Below are 24358 nucleotides of genomic sequence, written 5' to 3'. Positions count from 1 at the left end.
TATATTGTGTTATTGGCATAGGTGATTGTGTGCAATGCAGTCTTCCATAATGTGCTTAATAGTATGGGTTGCTGTGTTGCATCCTGGAGAGGCATCAGCGACAGAGTCATCCAGCCTCTTCTGGTAGCTTAAGAGGGCTGGATGGTGCCCACATCTCAGCCTGGCCAGGTGGACCCTGTCCTCACGAGGGAGATAGGATTCAGAAAGGTGGATGTCAGGAGGCCGTGCATGCAGCTGTGTGTTGTCTTTAAGTGACTGAATGGAACGGCGAGTGATCTGAGGATGGATATGCTTCCGGAAGCTGGTCTGAGGTGGGTGAGGGGGGAGAGATGTCAGTGTTTGTGTATGGTATCGTGTGCTGGGTGTTGTTTTGATGTTCCTTGGTGGATGTGCAGCCATGTAATATAGTGGATGTTGCTGGTTTGTGGAGGCTGCAGCAAGAAACTGGATGCCTCTCATGTCTAGGTGATCCTTGACTTTGAGGACTTTGGTTTCTTGATGTAGGTGGTCTGTGGGTGTAGTAGCTGTGCAGCCTGTGATTATTTTTAGGGCCTTGTTCTGTATGGACTGTAGAATGTTGTAGTGTGTTTTGGTGAGGTTAGGAGTCCAGGCAGGGCTTGCATCACTGAACGTATGTATTGCTTGTATACTGTGGTGGTGGTTTCTTTGTTGTCCGAATGTTGTATGGGCAAGTGACCTCAAGGCATTGAGTCTGGGTGCTATTTTATTGTTAATGTTTGTGATGTGTTGTTTAAATGACATTGATGTATTGCATGTTACACCAAGGATTATGTGTGTACATGTGTGTGGTAGGTGAGTGTTGTTTATGGTGAGATGTGGGATGTGACTGTCTTCTGCTGTCCAGTTTGTGAGAAGGGTCACTGTAGATTTGGCTGGGGCTATTTTGAGCCTGTTTGGGTGAACCATTCGTGGTGTGTTGAGGAAGGTTGGATGATGTGTGCAGCTGTGTTTGCATTTTGGTGCAAACATGTAAGTGTTATATCATCTGCATAGGAAGCTATGAGTATCTGTGGTGTGTGGGGTGTGGGTATGTCATGTAGGTATAGGTTAAAGAGTGTAGAGGACAAAACAGATCCTTGGGAGATGCCGTTCGTGAAGTTTCTGATATTAGAAGACTGACTGGCAAATGTTACATGTGCACAGCTGCCTGCTAACTAGTTTGCCATCTTTTTCTGTTATTGTGCATGTTTTATGTTGAGTATTTTGTTTGTGCGGTTGTGAAGGGGGATGGCATCAAAAGCTTTGCTGATGCCTAGTGTGATTAGGAGTGTTCTATGTGGTGGCCTAGCTGAATCATCCCATCGAAAACTCTCTGTGTCAGGTCTGTAAGAAGGGTGTTTGTGGAGTGTAGTGGCCTAAAACCATGTTGTGATTGGGCTAGGGGGATGTGAGGTGTGAGTAGTTGTAGTACCAGTCGTTCAGTGACTTTAGAAGGGGTGCAGAGGAGTGTGATGGGACGGTGTGAGGAGGGTAACGTGGGGTCATTGTTGGGTTTAGGGATAGTGATGATAATACCATGCTTCCAGATGTTGGGTATTATGTTGTGTGAGTAGCTGTAGTCTGATATGTTGGTGAGTGCTTGTATGCCTTGTGGTCCAAGGTGTTTAGGTGAATGTAGCTTATGTTGTCTGGTCCACAGGCAGATGCGTGCTTAAGGTTGTTAATGATGTGCTTTGTCTGGTTGTAAGTGAAAGGTTGTTGATTTTACCTCTTTTCCATGTTTCAACTCGCCTTTGGATGGTCTTAATATTTTCCGCAATGCTTGCTCTTGGGCTGGTCTTGTTTAGGAAGAGGTGTGGTATCAGTGCAAGGACCTTAAGACAGAATGGGGCTACTACAACTAATATTACTACTACTTTACTACTACTGGTAGTACTACCATTACTACTACTACTCCTATTATCATCACTTTACAACTACTACTACTACTACTACTACCACCATCACTTTACTACTACTACTACTACTACTAGTAATACTACTATTACTACTACTACTACTACTATTACTACTACTGCTACTACCATCACAACCACCACCATCACCACCACTACTACTACTACCGCTGCTGCTGCTACTTCTTCTTCTTCTTCTTCTTCTACTACTACTACTACTTCTACTACTACTACTACTGCTATTATCATACTACTACTACTATTACCACTACTAATATTGCTGCTGTTGCTACTACTGCTACTACTACCATTACCATCACTTTATTTCTACTACTACTACTACTATTACTACTATTGTTGCTGCTGCAGTTAGTACTACTTTTACTAGTATGTCTATTACCACTACTACTGTTGCTACTACTTCTACTACCACAACCTTTCTACTACTACTACTGCTGCTACTAATACTGCTACTGCTACTACTACTGTTGTTACTACTACTACTGGTACTACTACTACTGCTGCTGCTGCTGCTGCTGCTGCTGCTACTACTACTACTACTACTACTACTACTGCTGCTGCTGCTGCTGCTGCTGCTACTGCTGCTGCTGCTGCTACTGCTGCTACTACTACTACTACTACCATTATTACTACTACTATGACTACTACCTCTAATACAAAACAAGAAGAGCAACAACAACTACTACAGCTACAACAACAACTACAACAACAACAACCAAAGTCATTTTTTTCCAGCTGACGTAAATATCGGGAATCGTCATCCAACCACATGAGCTGGGAAGGAAATACAGAATCTCTTTGTTTCCCTACAAATCCTTCCAAGCGCAAGCACGTTCCAGCTGGCCCTCAGAAACACTGGACAGCTGGCCCCAGAAACATTTTCACTCTCTCATGATGGTTTTGAATAAGTGTAGGAGCAATCCAGACAAAAAAAATGTTTATCAAGCTTAAATGCAATGAAAACAAACGATTTGAAAAATTAGGTGCATAAACATCTCCGCGACGAGACTCGCTTTTTCGGTCATCCAGAGGCGCTTACTGTATCAGCATTCATGACTGAGATGACTATGGATTTCGTTTCATATTAATAGTGGTAAATACAATGAGCTAACGTGAATAACTATCAGGATTTCTAGCGTCTGATTTTATGACTGAGGTGACGAAGGTCTTTGAATCAATGGTAAATACATCGAGCTAACGCGAAGAAATGTGTTATTAATTCGTATCTGCATTATACAGTGAAAATAAGAATAAAAAAAATACTTCAAAATATGTTAATCAGGAAAAAATACAAACAAAAGGAAAACTGGGCGCCAAAGTTAGCACCTGTGCAATATTTAGAAATATACCGTATCCTACTATTGGCGGGAAACGAGCGACACCCAACTCGCTTACATCATTACCGCCAGTCAACTGTCGGTGTTATTTTGCCTGAAAGTATCTGTTTTAGCTTAGTTTTTACCCTAATTATATGTAAAAGAATGCTTGGAGATATCTTTAGGATTGTTTTGCACGGTGCATCCCGTGATGCGAGAATATGGTGAGGCAAGATGTGCTGGATGTAACAACTCTCTTCGGTTTCTGCAGTATCAGGGTACGTTGTATGATTTGCATAACACTGTGAAGAATTTGATTCTTTTAAATTGTCTGATTGATAAATCTTAAATGTACTATATATCTATCCAGGAATAACAAATTACAAAATAGTGCAAGTAATATTCAAGTGAAAATTATAGGAAATAATACACCACCCTACGGTATTGCGGTTTGCTAAATACACTTGTTTAGTATTATCTCGTGGTATGTAATGACTTTGTGTGAATTAATGAAATGTGATGTCTATCTTGGTGTAATGAGGCTATAACGTGCAGAGTGGTGCAGTGCGATTGATGTTTTTTCCCTGCTGATTTTTATTTTCTTATTTTTCACTCGGATTTCAGGCCCTGTTTTCTACACTGTAAATTGTGATTTGGCTAGAAAGTGTTGTGATATTGCTGTCTGTACAGTTTAGTGTTATGGTAAAGTGTTGAAGATCGAAATCAATAACATTGCTTATATAATTTACGGTGTTTATACTACTATCCTTACCAATTAGCCATTACTGTATTATATCTAACAGAACATTTGTTTTAGTTTTTATGAACTGAATATGTTCCGGCTTAGTTTATCAGTACTGAGCATTATCTCATTCTACAGGGTTGTGCATGACGGCTTAGGGTGCTACAGAGACAGAGTGGCAACATGGCTCACCAAGTTGGCCATCAAAGCAGAGTCCCTCATCTGCCTATATCCAGGTACACGAGTCAGAGCCAAAACATCATCTACAACGTGTACCAGTACTTCAGGCAAGAGCACCCAAGCAGCACGGAAGGAGAGGTAGAGAAGAAAACTTCAGCAGCAACCCAGGTGTCTGTGCGAACAGTCCAAAGGATCCGGAGTGCAAAATACCTATCTCCAAGTGAATTATTATTCTCCCCTGGTTCACCAAAGACACCATCAACTGCACTGGACCAACTCGACGAGTTTGATAGAGAATGCGTGAGGAGAGAGCTGGTTTCCTTTTATGAGAGAGGAAAATTACCTACGCCCTCGAATTTGCTGCAGAGGGTCATGCAGCCTCCTCTGAGTTTCACTGGTTCATGCAGTACACTTTATAAAGTAGTCAAGCAGATGGGATTCAAGTTCAGAAAAGTACAGAATGGCAGAAGAGTCTTGATGGAGAGGGACTGCATTGTTGAAGCGAGGAACAGGTACCTGAGAGAGGTCCAGTGTAACAGGGAGTCTTCCAACCCACGGCCAGTAGTTAATCTTGACGAGGCATGGGTTAACCAGAACCAGTGTATCGAGCGATGTTCAGCAGTTCCTGATGGTTCAGTGGCGCCTATGCTGAAGAGAGGGAAAGGAGCCAGGTTTATCATTGTCCATGTAGGATCTGACCACGGTTTCATTCCTGGTGCATTATTAATGTTCTGGTCAAGAAACGGAGCAAAGGGAGATTACCATGACTCCATGGATTATGAGAGGTTCCGCACCTGGTTCCAGGAACAATTACTCCCCAATATCCAAGAGAGATCACTCTTTATCATGGACAATGCGTCATATCACTAAAAAAATCCAAAACAAGGTTCCAACGAACAATAACAGCAAATCACAAATAATTCTGTGGTTACAGACCAATAACATCCCACATGATCCCTCATTTACAAAAACAGAACCCATCACGATTTGCAGACAGCACAGTGACAAACAATATTATGAAACTGATCAAATAGCACAACATCATGGACACAGAGTGCTCAGGCTACCACCATACTACTCTGTGTTCAATCCAGTCGAACTTGTGTGGGCCCAAGTAAAAGGAGAGATAAAGAGATGAAACTCCAATGCCAAACAGTCACTGAAAAATGTAGCGCAAACAACACGAGAGGCTATCCAACACGAGACACCAGAGCAGTGAAAAAAAAAAAAAATGTCACACTATGAACATTGAGGAGGAATATAGAGCCAAAGATATTGCATGCAATCATTTGTATGAAAGTTTTGTGATAAGTGTTGCATCAGATGACAATGAAGTAAGCAACGATGAGATGACATGAGTGCCTCTACTATAAGGAATATAGAGTCAAAGATACTGCATGCAATCATTTGTATGAAAGTTTTGTGATAAGTGTAGCATCAGATGACAATGAAGTAAGCAATGATGGGATGACATGAGTGCCTCTACTATATATATATATATATATATATATATATATATATATATATATATATATATATATATATATTGTTACGTCCCCACCCCACACTGCCACAGGCTCCAACAGCAGTACTACAGTATAGGAAGGGCGTTGCCCAGCGAGTTGTTCTTCCTATGGTTAACCTTTAGGTGTGCAGTACACAAGATCAGTTGAGGCAAAAATAAACGCTGACTCCTTAAAGTTCAGTCTTTATTTTCCGAAGAGTTCCATTTAATGCTTTCCAACTTCACTGTTCTCACAAGCACTGGAACTATACACACTCTACTAACTGCTATTACACTTAATGCTTAACAACACTTCACTGTTATTACACTTAATGCTTGACACTTCACTGTTTTCTCAAGTTCCAATGATATACAAACTTCACTAACCCGTCACTGTTTGCCACTGTTTTCACAGGTACCAAAAATGTACAATCTTCACTGACACTGACACTGCACTACACTCAGACTGAACCAAAACCGACTGCATTTTACTCAAACTGACTTGACACCTCACTAAACTTGTAATAATCTCTACCCCACCTTATATTAGCTTGCACTGTTCTAGAAACGTCTACATTCTACGAGTATACTCTCCACGGGCAACATTTGCCAATTCAGAGACAACCCAAAACATGCCATTGTGGTCTTACATTACATAACACTCTAAATTATTTACAATACGAACTTAAATTACATAATTTAACAAGCAATCACTTAAATAAAACATTATTGAGAAAAAGAGCACAAAGATTATTGTATAACTTACGAAATAACTACGCCCACAAACAGCAGGGTAACTGGCAACTCTGACTCGTACCGGAACTAGCTACCGTAAACTTCAGGAAACGTCGAGAAAAATCTCGGCTACCTAACTGGCAAATCCCCTTCATAACACTACCCCCTCCATAATTCTTTGTAGTCCCGACAAAACTACACAGTATATACAAACATAAACCCTAATCCTAACGAAACATTAAACTGTACCCAAAATAATCTTTCAATTTATCAGGTCTTCTATGACGCTTCTGACAAAGTACTTATTCCTCCATACAGTCCACTCCTTCTGGAAGGTCTTGGTCCTCTTCTTGACACAGCACACATCACAGGTCAAACACCACTCCTCAACATCCGGATGCATGCCAATCCAATAGAACATGTTTGACAGCCAGCTTAGAATTGTCTTCACTCCAAGGTACCCACTAGTGATATGGTTATGGGACTCATCCAAGATCTCAGATCTCATCTTCTTCAGGACCACCAGTTGCCAACACTCGCTGAGGCCATTGGGCATCTCCCACTGACGCTCCAGTAGTCCATTGCAACGAAGGTCCCACTGACTCCAGCAGCTCCCGGTTGCAGGGCCCAACCTGGAAACTCCTCCCCATGATGGTCGCACTGCACTCCGTTGCAGACACTCCAGCACCGGATGCAAATCTGCACCATCCATCTGCATCCTCCACAGGTCTTCTCTGTCCGACACTGGCCCGGTCACTACACTACAGCAGCATTTCTTCCTATGATTCCCATTCCTACTACACAGCATGTCGTCTGTCGTTCTGTCTTCTTGGACACTATTCATTAAGGTTCTCATGCATTTCTTCAGTGGTGAGAGTAAGTGAGCCCATCGAGCCCAGGCACAGTGTCGCTTCTGTTGTGCAGCAGTTTTTAGAGTTCCTCACTGGTGATGGGATAATCAGTGGGGTCAGGCCTTTTACAGGCAGCCTGGATCACAACGACATGGGAGGCAGACAGTTGCACCTGTAGGGCCTGGACAGATGGCAGGAGGTTGTGGGAGGAAGAACAGTCCTCGAAGTGCTGTGCAAGATGGCTGGGCTCAGCAGAGGGTCAGGATGAGAAAGTGGATGAGGAGGACGTGGATCAGTGATGGACCGGATTCTCCTCCACATCTCATGGAGAGTGGAGTGAGAATCCAGCGTACAACATCGCCCGATCCGCAGCTCCTTGATGTGGTGCTTCTCAGATGTTACATGGCATGTAAAGCAACCAGATACCAATGGTGGGGGGATGTACAGCACCGCTGGTACTGCCTGCATGCCACATTCAGCCTATTCAGTTCCTTGACCCTGTCACAAGCGATCCAGCCGGCTCAGTAACACTGCACGGATTATTGCAGTGGGATAAGAAGCAAGGCCACCTGCGTAAAAGCACTGGCTACCTGATCTGCTCTGCTCTCAAGGTCTGGGGCAGGAAGGGATGCCTCGAAGGCCGCTCCCAAAGCACGGCCGAAAGCAGCCTGGTCAGCCTTGCGGATATCCCATTGTGGTGGAGGGAGTGGGGGAGGCAGAAATGGAGCCATGGGCAGAGTGGCCTGTACCGCAAAGTGATCGCTCACAAGGTGGAGGTGGCACAACCACGTTGCAGAGCCCACAAGGGGGAAGGAGACAAAAGACAGGTCGAGGTGGCCCCCAGCAATATGTGTGGCCCAGGCAACATCATTTAAAAGGGAGACACCACCCATCTCCTCTAGAATCAAAGAGATGTGCCGTCCAGCCTCATTAGACTGAAAGGGCAAGGGGAGAAGGTCATGGTGGGCATTGAAGTCGCCCCCTATGTACACAGGGTCCATTTTGATGTGGGAAAACAGGTCTTCCACCTCCAGGGTGCCCCTGTGACTTTAATGTACACTGTACACCGTTAGGGACAACGTCACCAGGTGGAGAACCATGCCCTGTACCTCCACATCAGGCCCACAGAAAGGAGAAGGGTCACAATCTGTGGTCGCAATGTGGTCCTGAACCAGGATGGCACATCCCTGTGTGGCACCACAATCATACAGGAGGAGATGGGTGATGTGTCAAGGGAGATGGAAAGCCACCCATTCCAGCAGTAAGACATGAGGACAGTCCCTCATAGCTGCCTGCAGTAAGAGCAGGAGCTTATTCCTGACCCCTAGGCAGTTCCAATGGAGGATGCGGAGGTGGGAGGTGGGATCATGCAGGCAGTTGGATCTGGCTGCGAGGCTTACTCCACCGGAACCTGTGTCTCTGGCACCATCGTGACCATTGCTGGTATTGATAGGGGCTCATCTGAGGGCTGTGGAGGACAAGGCTCCCAATCAGCTGGCAGAGGGGCAGGGGAAGGTCGAACTTTGGCTTTCCGAGTTTGATAGGGCTTCCTGCAGGGGCACGGAGAAACAGGGGAGTGGAGCTGCTGCTCCATTTCGTAGATCTCATTGACAATGAGACCAACCGTGGCAACAGCCGGGTCTTGGCTCAACAGTAGCCCCGTCACTTGTGCAATCATCTCCACTATCACCACAGCTATTTGCATCCCCAACGACATGAGCTCCTCCAACTAGAAGAGCCGAGTCAATAGGGTAAGAGCCAGGGGGGGACGAAACTTGGCGCTGGGTGGTGGGGCCTGGGGAGAGTGCTCTGTCAGATGGTGGATCTCGGCAGTGGTCTGGCCCTGGACGAGAGCTTTGGGCAGGGGCGGAAAGTCAGCCTCATCGAGAGCGGGCGGACTTTGTGCTGTGGGGTGGCATTGCTGTCCCCAGACAAAAGTGCCTGGGGGATCCAGTGACACAGGCAGCCTGCTGGCTTTCCACCCATGTGACCTGCCGATCTCATCCCTGTGACACCCTCTTCACCCTTGCAGAGCAGCTGGGGTGCCACGTGTGGTGGGACCCTGAGCAACAAGGGCAGCAGGTGGTAACAGGCTCCTTCTCCTTGGAGCGCGCCAGACACTGCTCAGTGTCGTGGGCGCCACGCACATCCTGCACACCACCGGGGGTGTGCAGTTGGTACGATGGTGGCCATATCATTAACAGTGGTAGAACCGCAGTGGCTCTGCGTTTATTGGTGAAGGTAGTACATCCCCCAGTTTCCAAGGTTGAGCTGTGGCATTAGAGGGCCCCTCAGGGTGACACACGCCTGCTGTGTTTCCTCCCATGTGCGGCGGTTTTGGCACTGCGTTGCCTCCTCCACCAGGCTGTGTGAGCAGGATATCCACCGGCATACATTGGGGATATCCCATGACTGTTGCCTTGGAAAGCTGGCTATCCTGAGACAGCGCCACGATTCGCACCTGCAGTGCTTGATCCCCTGCCACCACCCTCAGCCGCAGATATGCCTCCTCAGTGGCCAGGATCAGCACACAGCTCTCGATGCAGCCAAAACGGTTTGTAACCACAGGCCTGGCAGGTGACATTCCAGGGCTGCAACCGCATCGTAGCTGATGCCGAAGCCCTCCTGAAGAGTCATGCGGAAGGCTGGGAAGGTGGAACGGGGTGATGGAGACTGAGGGGTTTGGAGCCTGTGGAGGCCCCTGTGGGGCCACCGAGCACAAGACCAGGTGTGGGGTGTTACCCTGTGTGGTTTGCACAACAAAGGGGTCCAGCCAGCATCGTCAGGAGAAGCAGAAGAAGCGGTAGGGGCTGCAGGCTGGGTGAAAGGAGCAGCAGTTAAGGACACCCTGTCGGCTGGAACGGCCGAGTCCATGCCAGAACAGGAATCAGAGCAAGGAAGAGAGGGAGATGACTTGGAGGTGGCAGGTGCCAGGTGGCATGGCGTCCTCTGCTGTAAGGCGGGGTCATTAGTGGCACAGGAGGGAGCTGGGGTGCTGGAGGTGGTGGAGGGAGATGGTGGAGCAGTTGTGACCTCCACCATCGCCTCATGGAGAGGAGCTACCTTGACAGAGCTGATCGAGGCAGAACCACACGGGTGAGCAAAAGCTCCCGAAGGCCTAGGTGGGGGGTGAGAGGCAGGAGAATCCCCGTGCGCCAACAAGTGGGAGCTAGCATCAGGGAGACACCTCTCCCATTTTGTGCCAGCAACAGAAGTCGACAGAGAAGGCCTCGAATGAGGGAGCAGGAGTCGGGTAAGCCCTGAGGCCAAGGGATGCCAGATCCCTTCATGAGTCCAACAGACAGGCAAACACTCACAGACAACACACACACACTTTACACATACAAACACTCTGATAGACAAAAAAAAAAAAAAAGGCCAAAGTCCCTACAATGATGGGCAACCTACACTCCCTGCCCTCTAAAAGGCAATGCAGGAGGCCACGCCACTGCCCTGTGAGGGTCTTTCCTAATCTATCAGAGCTTCCCTCAGTGCTTTCTATAACCAGGTCCTAATGGTCCCTCCTCATGGAAATGCCCTAACAGCACCCCCTCAGGGTTTGGCGTCGTTCCACGTTGAAGGACACTAATGGCAGGCCATTAAAAAAAAAAAAAAAGAAACTCCCACACACGGTCAAACACATACACACAATCTCACACAGAGTTAGACAGACGTCTGTCAGCTGGAGACAGAGTCCCAGCAAAAGCAGGGGAAACAGGAAGAAATTCTCCTTAGTGCCAGAGATTGAGTCCTTAAAGTGGGAAAAACCTGGTAGAACGCCGGAAAATCTTCCTCCTAACTGAAGCAGAATCCACTGCAGGAGAGTGACGAGCCAGAGGTCTGTACAACACAGTGGCTGGTCAGGGAATGCCCCCCCCCCCGACACCGAGTGCCCATTTTCGAACTCGGCCAAGATTTTTGGTCATATCTTGATGCCGGTTCCCTGAAGGTTTCATACTGATAGCTCAAGCTGTTCATGAGATATAATGGGATATAATGGCAGATCTGTCTTACAGAGAGAGGCTGGAAAAGCTGGACCTGCCTTCCCTAGAATAAAGGGGAGAGAGAGGCGACATGATTCCAGTGTTCAGAGCCATGATGGTACTAGATAAAATTGATAAAAATTATCTGTTTGTATGGGATGGGAGAGTAACAAGAGGACATGGAATGAAACTGAAAAAACCAAGTTGTTTGAAGGATATCAAGAAATATAGCTTTCCATACAGATGCATAGACCTGTGGAACAGCCTGGACAAAGAGATCGTCCAGTCTATAAACTTAAACGAGTTCAAAACAAAATTTGACTTAATGAGAAAAAGAGATGAGACCCACGTGCGTAGCTCATTTCCTGTATATCACAACTAAGTAAATACAACTAGGTAATTACACACACACACACACACACACACACACACACACACACACACACACACACACACACACACACACACATACACAGAGGCGGGCAAAAACATTATCGCACCGCCTTGGAAAGGCCAGCGATAATAATTACAATAATGAAGGAAAAGCATTCGGGAGTCGAATGTTAATCGCACGCCAGAATATGCTGTTGGCTGAATCCAAATATTTGGCCATTTCTTGATACCCTGAAGGTTTCATGTTCCAATGATGATGATGATGATGATGATGATGATGATAATAATAATAATAATAATAATAATAACAATAATAATAATAATTATTATAATAATAATAATAATAATTATAATAACAACAGCAGCAGCAATAAAACCATCCTGTCTTTCTTAGCACCACACTCTCCAACAGGCACGGTAATTTCGCCTGGCACCACCCAGCTGACCGTGGGTGACGTTGCCCATCGCCTGGCAGAATCCAAGGCAGACTGCTTCATTTGTACCGCAGACATGGCCAAACACCTAGACCACATCACCATTCATGTCCCGCGTCGCATTGTGGTCACTGATGCCCCTAGTGATGAAGTGAGGTAAGTGACTTTGTAAGGATGACTATTATTCTGTTTCTTTAAAATGTTTGGTATCTTTTGTACTGACGCCATATAAAAAAAAAAGTCGTTCACATCAGGGCTTATATCACACGCCGCACTCTGGTCACTGATGTCCGAAGTGATGAAGTGAGGCAAGTGACTTGGTAGAAGAGAATATCATGAGTATGTTATAATCTTTAATAATAAAAGCTGCAGTAATAATAATAATAATAATAATAATAATAATAATTGTTATTTTTATTATTATAACAATTATAATAATGTCAGCTCTGGCTGGATAAACTACACTGAACTAATGGAGGCAGCAGGACTGTTTCAGTGATGGAATGTGGTGGTTGTTTTGATGATGGTGCTAATAAAATGATGATATTGATGATGATGATGATGATTCTCAGGTCTGGCTGGATAAGCTACAACGAGCTAATGGAAGGCGTCAAGAGTGCGTCGGTAATGGAGTGCATCCCCAGCAGGGGCAGTGACGTCACCCAGGTGTTCTTCACATCTGGCACATCAGGTCGACCAAAGATGGTGCCACAGACTCACGCCAACTATGGCATTGGTCATATTGCAACTGCCAGGCATGCTATTTTATTATTATTATTTATTGATATTATTTTTATTATTATTATTATTATTATTAATTGTTATTATGATTATTATTATTATTATTATTATTATTAGTTGTAGTAGTAGTAGTAGTAGTAGTAGTTGTAGTAGTAGTAGTAGATGTAGTAATAATAGTAATATCAATCCTGCAAAGCTAAACGGTATCATTTTTGGCAACTCGCCCTATATCGTTGCAACATACTCAGGCTGTGTGTGTGTGTGTGTGTGTGTGTGTGTGTGTGTGCACTTTAACATCTAGGGTATTTGATGGATTTGAATCAACAGGTGAATATGGCTGGGTACTGCAAAGGTTTTCCGCTGTATAAAATTTTCAGCCATAACTTTTACGGGGAGGGAGGTCATCCCTCACACCAAATAAGAAAAAAATCAGAATTAATGAAACGAGGGCAGATATGGCTTGGTACGTGTTGTGAAATGCGATATTTGGGAAATTTGAGCCCCCTAATGATTTCTGGGGAGTCAGACCCCCTGCCAAAAATAAGAACAATCAGAAATAGTGGACAGTGATCAAGTGGATTAAAAAAAAAAAAAAAATCTCAAGTCAGTTCTTCTGGCTCTTTGATAACGTCTTCCGTTGTATAAAGGTTTCAACCATTTTAGGGGGATCAGCCCCCTCACCAAATTATAAAATCAAATATGTAGTGCAAGGAGGACAGATAAGGCTTTAATATTTTCATACAAGTTGTACAATGGTCTCTCAGCCGAAATGCGATACTTGGGGAGTGTGATCCTCCTAGGTGATTTTAGGGGTATCAACCCCCTCCCCATAATAAAACTATCAGAAATAGGAAAAAGATACTAATAAAATTCCCATGGTTACTCTGAAGGTCTTCCTTTATATACAGTTTTCTGACAATGATTTTTTAGGGAGGCCAGCCCCCCTAACCAAATATAACATTCCTAGAAATAGTTAACCCGCCGCCGGCTGGCTATTTTTAGCCCTATGGATCACCCCAGTGCCGGCCATTATTCGACCTTTTTGAGGGGCTAAATTGATTGATTTTGATGTGGAAACAACGAATTTCGCCATTAAAATGCTCACCGAGGCTCGGAAACGGGTTTTATTGAGTCCTATATACTAGTGTACAGGTATAGCTACTCTCTCACGCTCACCACATACGTGAGAGAAAGCCGTTTTTTATGTAAGGTATACTCAGGTATTTATGCTTGGAAGGTATAGCAATGTTCAGTACACTTTTCTGATTACTTATTACTTCAGCATCTATCACAATTTGCGTGTCATTCTCACTGTGAATGCATTATCTTACACTTACTTGAAAATAAGTACAACCTGACTTCATTACGTACAGTCTTGGCACGTACAAGAAGGTATTTACAACTTGACATCACTATATAGTCCTTACACTTACAAGAAAATATTTACTACTTACACTTACATGAAAATATTTACAAAATGCTTTCACTATGTACAGCACTGGGTGAAGCACACAGGCAGAGTGAGGCAAAGCGAGCATGAGGTGGGGTGTGAGTGAGTGTATGGCCTTGACAGCCTGAGGGATGGTAGAGGAACAGTTACCTTACATCCCTGCCAATTTTTACCCGCGAATCTTGAAAAATGCGGTCACAGTGAAGTTTTATATTTTAAACCGTTTTAAAACAGCACTGGAATTGGCCGTGGAATTATGTCAGACCGTTTTAAAACAGCACTGGCACGCGGCGGGTTAAAGGAGGCCTGATATGGCTTTGATATCTTAGTTAATGTTGAACAATGGACTCATATCTGTACTGTGATATAGGGAGCGTTACCCCCTCCACCTCCCCCCCTAGTAATCCATGGGAGGCTCAAACCAGACCAAAAAATAAAATGATCAAAAAGAGGGGATCTTGAGCACGTATATTTAAAAGATATTGGTATACAAATTGCTTAACTGGGTATACAGTTTCCATGTTTTCTCTGAATGTACTGTACACTAGATGTTTGTGTCGCCTGAGCTTGTGACACTGTGTGGGGGAGAAATCAGAGTAGTTGGAACATAGTAGAGTGACATGAAATGTTAAGTAGATGGCCACTAATATGCTAGTCAAAATGTTCTTGCAGATAGGTCTGGTATGATGTTTCACATAACTGATAACGATGAGTCATGTAACACCCATGAATGTTAATAAACGTAATATCAGATGGTGTTGCCAAGAACTGATGTTGTCGTTGGCATCTGTCAATCATCACGTAATAATTATGGTAGATGACACTTTATTAGCAGTGGCTATTGTGAAACTCCATCCCTGCAGGTTTCTGCTCAGTACAGTTAATATTGTGTGTGTGTGTGTGTGTGTGTGTGTGTGTGTGTGTGTGTGTGTGTGTGTGTGTGTGTGTGTGTGTGTATGTGTGTGTGTGTGTGTGTTGTCATTATATACATGAAAGGGTTGAACTATCAAAATGAAACCATCAGGGTATCATGATATGACCAAAATCATGGCTGAGGTCGAAAATGGGCACCCGGGGTCAAGGTTAGGGTCGCCAAAATGGTTGCCAAACAAAAAACTAGTTTTTATCACCCGCATTTAGTACCATTATATCTCATGATCGGCTTGAGCTAACAACATGAAAGCTTCAGGGTATCAAGAAATGGCCAAATATTTGGACTCAGCCAACAGCATATTCTGGCGTGCGATTAACATTCAACTCCCGAATGCTTTTCCTTCAATATTGTAATTATTATCGCTGGCCTTTCCAAGGCGGTGCGATAATGTTTTTGCCCACCTCTGTGTATGTGTGTGTGTGTGTGTGTGTGTGTGTGTGTGTGTGTGTGTGTGTGTGTGTGTGTGTGTGTGTAATTACCTAGTTGTATTTACCTAGTTGTGATATACAGGAAATGAGCTACGCACGTGGGTCTCATCTCTTTTTCTCATTAAGTCAAATTTTGTTTTGAACTCGTTTAAGTTTATTGACTGGACAATCTCTTTGTCCAGGCTGTTCCACAGGTCCATGCATCTGTATGGAAAGCTATATTTCTTGATATCCTTCAAACAACTTGGTTTTTTCAGTTTCATTCCATGTCCTCTTGTTACTCTCCCATCCCATACAAACAGATAATTTTTATCAATTTTATCTAGTACCATCATGGCCCTGAACACTGGAATCATGTCGCCACTCTCTCCCCTTTATTCTAGGGAAGGCAGGTCCAGCTTTTCCAGCCTCTCTCTGTAAGACAGATCTGCCATTATATCCCATTATATCTCATGAACAGCTTGAGCTATCAGTATGAAACCTTCAGGGAACCGGCATCAAGATATGACCAAAAATCTTGGCCGAGCTCGAAAATGGGCACTCGGTGTCGGGGGGGGGGGGGCATTCCCTGACCAGACACTGTGTTGTACAGACCTCTGGCCCGTCACTCTCCTGCAGTGGATTCTGCTTCAGTTACAGAGGAAGATTTTCCGGCGTTTTACCGGGTTTTTGCCACTTCAAAGACAGTCTCTGGCACTAAGGAGAATTTCTTCCTGTTTCCCCTGCTTTTGCTGGGACTCTGTCTCCAGCTGACAGACGTCTGTCTAACTCTGTGTGAGATTGTGTGTATGTGTTTGACCGTGTGTGGGAGTTTCTTTTTTTTTTAATGGCCTGCCATTAGTGTCCTTCAACGTGGAACGACGCCTAACCCTGAGGAGGTGCTGTTAGGGCATTTCCATGAGGAGAGACCATTAGGGCCTGGTTATTGAAAGCGCTGAGGGAGGCTCTGATAGATTAGGGAAGACACTCATGGGGCAGTGGCGTGGCCTCCTGCATCACCTTTTAGAGGGCGGGGAGTGTAGGTTGCCCATCATTGTAGGGACTTTTGGCATTTTTTTTTTTTGTCTGTCTGAGTGTTTGTATGTGTAAAGTGTGTGTGTGTTGTCTGTGAGTGCTTGCCTGTCTGTTGGACTCATGAAGGGATCTGGCATCCCTTGGCCTCAGGGCTTACCCGACTCCTGCTTCCTCATTCAAGGCCTTCTCTGTTGACTCCTGTTGCTGGCACAAAATGGGAGAGGTGTCTCCCTGATGCTAGCTCCCACTTGTTGGCGCATGGGGATTCTCCTGCCTCTCACCCCCCGCCTAGCCCTTCAGGAGCTTTTGCTCACCTGTGTGGTTCTGCCTCGATCAGCTCTGTCAAGGTAGCTCCTTTCCATGAGGCGATGGTGGAGGTCACAACTGCTCCACCACCTCTGGCACCCCAGCTCCCTCCTGTGCCACTAATGGCCCCGCCTTACAGCAGAGGACGCCATGCCACCCGGCACCTGCCACCTTCAAGCCATCTCCCTCTCTTCCTTGCTCTGATTCCTGTTCTGGCATGGACTCGGCCGTTCCAGCCGACAGGGTGTCCTTAACTGCTGCACCTTTCACCCAGCCCGCAGCCCCTACCGCCTCTTCTGCTTCTCCTGACGATGCTGGCTGGACCCCTTTGTTGCACAAACCACACAGGGTAACACCACACACCTGGTCTCATGCTCGGTGGCCCCACGGGGGCCTCCACAGGCTCCAAACCCCTCAGTCTCCATCACCCCGTTTCACCTTCCCAGGCATCCGCATGACTCTTCAGGAGGGCTTCGGTATCAGCTACGATGCGGTTGCAGCCCTGGAATGTCACCTGCCAGGCCTGTGGTTACAAACCATTTTGGCTGCATCGGGAGCTGTGTGCTGATCCTGGCCACCGAGGACGCATATCTGCGGCTGAGGGTGGTGGCAGGGGATCAAGCACTGCAGTTGCGAATCGTGGTGCTGTCTCAGGATAGCCAGCTTTCCAAGGCAACAGGCATGGGATATCCCCAATGTATGCCGGTGGATATCCTGCTCACACAGCCTGGTGGAGGAGGCGACGCAGTGCCAAAACCGCCGCACATGGGAGGAAACACAGCAGGCATGTGTCACCCTGAGGGGCCCTCTAATGCCACAGTTTGACCTTGGAAACTGGGGGATGTACTACCTTCACCCATAAACGCAGAGCCGCTGCGGTTCTACCACTGTTAATGATATGGCCACCATCGTACCAACTGCACACGCCCGGTGGTGTGCAGGATGTGCAGTGGCGCCCACGACTCTGAACAGTGTCTGGCGCGCTCCAAGGAGAAGGAGCCTGTTACCACCTGCTGCCCTCGTTGCTCAGGGTCCCACCACACATGGCACCCCAGCTGCTCTGCAAGGGTGAAGAGGGTGACGCAGGGATGAGATCGGCAGGTCACATGGGTGGAAAGCCAGCAGGCTGCCTGTGTCACTGGATCCCCCAGGCACTTTTGTCTGGGGACAGCAATGCCACCCCACAGCACCATGTCCGCCCGCTCTCGATGAGGCTGACTTTCCGCCCCTGCCCACAACTCTCGTCCAGGGCCAGACCACTGCCGAGATCCACCATCTGACAGACCACTCTCCCCAGGCCCCGCCACCCAGCGCCAAGTTTCATCCCCCCCTGGCTCTTACCCCATTGACTCCGCTCCTCTAGTTGGAGGAGCTCATGTCGTTGGGGATGCAAATAGCTGTGGTGATAGTGGAGATGATTGCACAAGTGACGGGGCTACTGTTGAGCCAAGACCCGGCTGTTGCCACGGTTGGTCTCATTGTCAATGAGGTCTACGAAATGAAGCAGCAGCTCCACTCCCCTGCTTCTCCGTGCCCCTGCAGGAAGCCATGTCAAACTCGGAAAGCCAAAGTTCGACCCTCCCCTGCCCCTCTGCCAGCTGATTGGGAGCCTTGTCCTCCACAGCCCCTACCAATACCAGCAATGGTCACGATGGTGCCAGAGACACAGGTTCCGGTGCAGGAAGCCTCACAGCCAGATGATCCCATTTCCCACCTCCGCACCCTCCATTGGAACTGCCTAGGGGCCAGGAATAAGCTCCTCCTCTTACTGCAGGCAGCTATGAGGGACTATCCTCATGTCTTACTGCTGGAGTGGGTGGCTTTCCATCTCCCTTGACACATCACCAATCTCCTCCTGTATGATTGCGGTGCCACACAGGGATGTGCCATCCTGGTTCAGGACCACATTGCGACCACAGATTGTGACCCTTCTCCTTTCTGTGGGCCTGATGTGGAGGTACAGGGCATGGTTCTCCACCTGGTGACGTTGTTCCTAACGGTGTACAGTGTACACTAAAGTCACAGGGGCACCCTCGAGGTGGAAGACCTGTTTTCCCACGTTAAAATGAACCCTGTGTACATAGGGGGCGACTTCAATGCCCACCATGACCTTCTCCCCTCGCCCTTTCAGTCTAATGAGGCTGGGCGGCACATCTCTTTGATTCTAGAGGGGATGGGTGGTGTCTCCCTTTTAAATGATGCTGCCTGGGCCACACATATTGCCGGGGGCCACCTCGACCTGTCTTTTGTCTCCTCCCCCCTTGTGGGCTCTGCAACGTGATTGTGCCACCTCCACCTTGTGAGCGATCACTTTGCGGTACAGGCCACTCTGCCCATGGCTCCATTTCTGCCTCCCCCACTCCCTCCACCGCAATGGGATATCCGCAAGGCTGACTGGGCTGCTTTCGGCCGTGCTTTGGGAGCGGCCTTGGAGGCATCCCTTCCTGCCCCAGACCTTGAGAGCAGAGCAGATCAGGTAGCCAGTGCTTTTACGCAGGTGGCCTTGCTTCTTATCCCACTGCAATAATCCGTGCAGTGTTACTGAGCCGGCTGGATCGCTTGTGACAGGGTCAAGGAACTGAATAGGCTGAATGTGGCATGCAGGCAGTACCAGCGGTGCTGTACATCCCTGCACCATCGGTATCTGGTTGCTTTACATGCCATGTAACATTTGAGAAGCACCACATCAAGGAGGAGCTGCGGATTGGGCGATGTTGTACGCTGGATTCTCACTCTACTCTCCATGAGATGTGGAGGAGAATCTGGTCCATCACTGATCCACGTCCTCCTCATCCACTTTCTCATCCTGACCCTGCTGCTGAGGCCAGCCATCTTGCACAGCACTTCGAGTACTGTTCTTCCTCCCACAACCTCCTGCCGTCTGTCCAGGCCCTACAGGTGCAACTGTCTGCCTTCCATGTCGTTGTGATCCAGGCTGCCTGTAAAAGGCCTGACCCCACTGATTATCCCATCACCAGTGAGGAACTCTAAAAAGTGCTGCACAACAGAAGCGACATTGTGCCTGGGCTCAATGGGCTCACTTACTCTGTGTTATCTCATGCTGGAGATTATGAGTGACTGTTTGATCTGTTCAACCTCTCGTGGTCCGAGGGTTGTCTGCCAAGGTCGTGGAAGACAGCTACCATCCAACCATTTCCTAAACCTCGCGATCCCACCACCACGTGCCCGATCTCCCTTCTTAGCTGCATTGCTAAGATGGCAGAGAGGGTTGTGCACGCTCACCTTGCCTGGCATCTGGGACTGCTGCACCCGAGGATTTTTGCCTACCATCCTGACGGAAGTGCTACTCACTGCCTAGCATCCTTCCTCGTGGAGCTCAGAGGGGGAAGGGGGATTGCTGTCTTCTTTGACCTCCAAAAAGCCTTTGAGCTGGCCAGCCCTGTTGTTATTCTGGCTGCTTATTGTGGCTGCTCTTGCAGCCAGGGGAATGGGAGGCAGAGTGTTGTCATGGGTCAAAAAAATCTTTGAGGAACGTACTGCAGGGGTCTGCTTTCAGGGACACCTCTCCCCTTTCTATAGTCAACCCAATGGCACCCCCCCAGGAGAGTGTCTTGAGCCTGTTGTTATTCAATATTCTGGTGGAGGGGCTACTGAACATCGGCTATGGCCCCGGAGTGACCCTCTTCAGCTATGCCGATGATCTGGCCCTCGTCTTTATGAGACGAGATTGTTTCACTCAGGCCCACTCAGCTCTTTCTAAGCTACATGCCAGGTGCAATGAGTTGGGCCTGAAAATCAGCTTGTAAAAAACTAAGTGTCGCCCCTTCGGCCTCTGTCCCAGACTTCCCACTGACACTTGGTGGGCACCAGCTTGCCTTCATCTCACTCCACCAGTATCTGGGAGTCTGGTTCGACGGCGGCCTCACCTTTGCAAGACACATAAAGTACCTGAGGGAGAGTGCTTCAACCCGCATGGCTGCCCTCAGGTGTCTTTCGAGCCAGAGCTTGGGGGAATCCTACAAGGTCGTCCGGACATTTGACGTTCATGCCATTAGGTCCTTGGTGCGTCAGGACTGTAAAATATCTTAATACATAACAACCAGCAACATACATAATATAGTCTAGAGGTTAGGTCAATGTCAAACCTAGTGGCCAAAAGAAGTGACGTTAGCACCTCTCCAGAATGAACACACCAGCACAATAGCCCACAAACAGCACCTCATGACCATACAGACACATACACACACACAGGCTCCTAGAACATTTCAACAACAGTATAGCACACGTGACACGACCTCTGCTAAACGAGAATGTAGGAATCAGACCTCAGAAAGGGGCAAGCCATACAACTGGCAGGTAATGGAGAGATCAAATAAGAGGGGTCCGACTAGACTTAGCTAGTAAATTAAGTCCCTGTATAATACATAGGCTGCTCAACGTAGACTTTCTTTGAAGATAATAAATCAAGATCAACTCCCTGTATTTATCTTTAACTCCTCCTGCTCTTCAGTTACCAAAATAACTTTAACCAAAACTATAGACTTACCTACTACAAGATTATAGGGCTACATATATATATATATATATATATATATATATATATATATATATATATATATATATATATATATATATATATATATATATATATATATATATATATGGTGGCTACGAAGTTCCAACAATAAATGGTGGCAGCAGAAGTACGAACCTTGTCTCCAAATCTACAGTGAATTCCTACAAAATACAAGCTACAAGCCTCCGAGTCTATGAGCATACAGTAGCAACGACGAGTTACGAGTGAGGATCAATAAGCTCTACGATTAACTACAATTAACAAGTCTACAAGACAACTCTATAATCTTCTTCATGCAGCTTCAAGCAGCAGCAAGAAGAATAAAAAACAAAACAAGTAAACGAAAAGCAAGAACAAAGCAACAAGCACTAGATCCCCAACGTTCTCTCTCCTTCTGGCCCCCTACCTCCACCGCTGACGCATGTCAAGACGACGCAGCAAAACACCAGAGCCACATTTATAATGCATGTTACTCACCTTTCCTCACTCAGGTTACTCATTGCTACTCAGTTATGCACCACAGCTACCAGTGTGGGAAGCCGACGTCACCATGTGTATCAGCTGAGACATCACCATGCGTGTTCGCTGAGACGACGCCACGCCAATCAACGTGTGACTGACACCAGGCACTTCTCGCCCACTACTCGTTACTCATTATTCATATAGCTCCTACTCATTCTCATTTATTTTCACGGTATTGAGTGGGAATTCAACGTTCTATGGTGAGGTTCGCCTGTGAGTACAGCTGTTAACCACTACATTCATCAGGCCATGGAGTTTCCTGAGTAATATCATCCATCAACACAGCCTTAGAATTATCGAGAGATCTTCATTCAACTCTGCATTTATTCGACTCGCCTCTCCGAGTGACCATCTGAACCAAGTGGGTGTAATTATACTTACTCATTTCTTCTCAGTGCTTAAATTAGGTACAATAGCCTCCTTTACTTATTTTTGTATATACACGTATACACTCACTATCTATCATTCATTACAACTCATTTACTCATCTATATCGTTAGGACATAAACAAAAGACGTATTTCAAAACAACATACCTTAGCAACATGAATTCTTTTTAACTGAGTGATATGACAGGAATATTTTCACCTCTATCCGTGTTAGTACCAGATAATAAACACTTAGCGTCCACTGCGGATACACAGTTATCAGGGCACCAGGGCAACACACCCACCGTACAAAATTCTCCGCAAACTACAGATAAAGAAACTAATACCTCAATTCTAGATGATAATGATGATGATTGGCAAACCACCTCTGATGTAGCGAGTGAGAACTTTGTCTCTGATTGCATACCTATGAAAATATGCTTAATAGAATGCATCGTTCAGGGAAAACCTATTCCACTATTCCCTCACACAACGATAAACAAGTCCAAGTTAAGTTAACAGAGCAACCAGTGAAAATGAATACCACGGATCAAACTCAGATATACATCTACCATGAGGATAAAACTGCCCCGAAATTCTCTGGCACAGAAAAAGATCGCATTGATGTCATTTCATTGGTTAATCAATGCAAACAGATCTTCGTAAAAAGGCACATTACAGATGAACAAGAGAAAATTGCTATTTTTTCATCTTGCATTAGGCAGGAAAGATGTCCGGCAGGAAATTTGGTTAGGTCAGACAAGCTTCTCTGAGCTAAGACATATGATGAATTTAAAATATAATTTTTGAAGAAATTTTCTGGAGGTATGAACTTTTTCCCAGGTATCATCCCAGAATTACATAAGATTGTAGATCTTGTAAGGGAGCACACTACAAATCATGTGCTCAGGGAAATAACTGCTGATGTCTCCACGATCAAAAGAACATTATTAGCTACCTTAGAAAACTCAAACTAGATAACAGGAGATGGAGTGATGTCCCCAGACCTAGTTGTGGACATTATTGGTTATGTAGCTGCCTTGTGTAAAATTACCTGATACGACCCTCAAGATTGCCAAGACAATAGCGTACACCCCAGGTATGTGCTTACTAGACTTAATGAACGAGGTAGAGATGCAGTGTAGCAAAGCAGGGGTGATCGAAACACAATCACATTCTAGTAGAATGAGGGTGCCTGAGACAGTATCAGCTGTGAAAACAGCTACAACTACCCCAAACAGAGATCAAAATTGATCGCAACCCGAAAGCAGGCAGAGCAAACAACCAAATGCGTCGAGGCCACGATCACAAACACCATGCTGCAGGCAGTTTCGTAAGTTTTCACACAGTCCAAGCAGATCTCGCGCCACAGACACCACTAAATATGAGAAGTCATTTCGTAGATCACAGTCAGGAGGTATGTCCATTCTATGTCATTATTGTGCACAACCAGAACACACAAAGAATGAATGCTTTATCAAAACAAAAGAGAATAGACAAAAGACACAAGGATTTGGTCCCTACTGTAGGCATCATCGGTGCTAAGGGCATTGGACCAGTAACAGCAGAACAGTAGAACAATTAGTGTCTATTTTCAAATAGAGGGAAGACCAAGTCACGACAAAAAACGAACAAACGTAAAGAAAAGCAAATCTAAAGTTCACATAGGAGGCATGTTGGGAAATGAGTGTATCTTGATACCAGCTGTATGTGAGGATCAAAATGTGTCCTTATTTTTAGACACAGGCTCTCCAGTGAACTTAATAACACAAAAAGAAATAAATAGAATTTTTAGAAGTAAGAAGAAAGTAACTTTTCTGGAAGAATCTGATTTAGACTTATATACAGTAGATGACAAACAAATCACAGTAAAAGGTATGATACAGTTAAACATCAGTTTCACAGACACTACAAGACCAATCTCTGCATTTTTTATATCGTTAAAAACTTAGCAATTAAAGCTAATATGTTGCTGGGCTTAAGA

The 24358-nt window shown here is 45.9% G+C and overlaps 1 protein-coding gene across 1 annotated transcript in view; it reads left to right on the top strand.

Moving 5' to 3' along the window:
• Nucleotides 1–24358, top strand: part of LOC145411246 (acyl-coenzyme A synthetase ACSM3, mitochondrial-like) — an 82119-nt gene that overhangs the window by 16068 nt on the left and 41693 nt on the right. Inside the window, exons 4-5 of the mRNA XM_080281314.1 lie at nt 12054–12231; nt 12648–12830. Coding sequence (XP_080137440.1) covers nt 12054–12231; nt 12648–12830 — 361 coding nt within the window. The remainder of the gene's footprint in view (nt 1–12053; nt 12232–12647; nt 12831–24358) is intronic.

Source organism: Coenobita brevimanus, chromosome 88 (assembly GCF_032717465.1).
Source record: "Coenobita brevimanus isolate Jiangsu-jjx chromosome 88, ASM3271746v2, whole genome shotgun sequence".
Lineage (NCBI taxonomy): Eukaryota > Metazoa > Arthropoda > Malacostraca > Decapoda > Coenobitidae > Coenobita > Coenobita brevimanus.
Note: the sequence above shows the minus strand (reverse complement) of the source record. Positions and strands in the feature narration are given on the sequence as shown.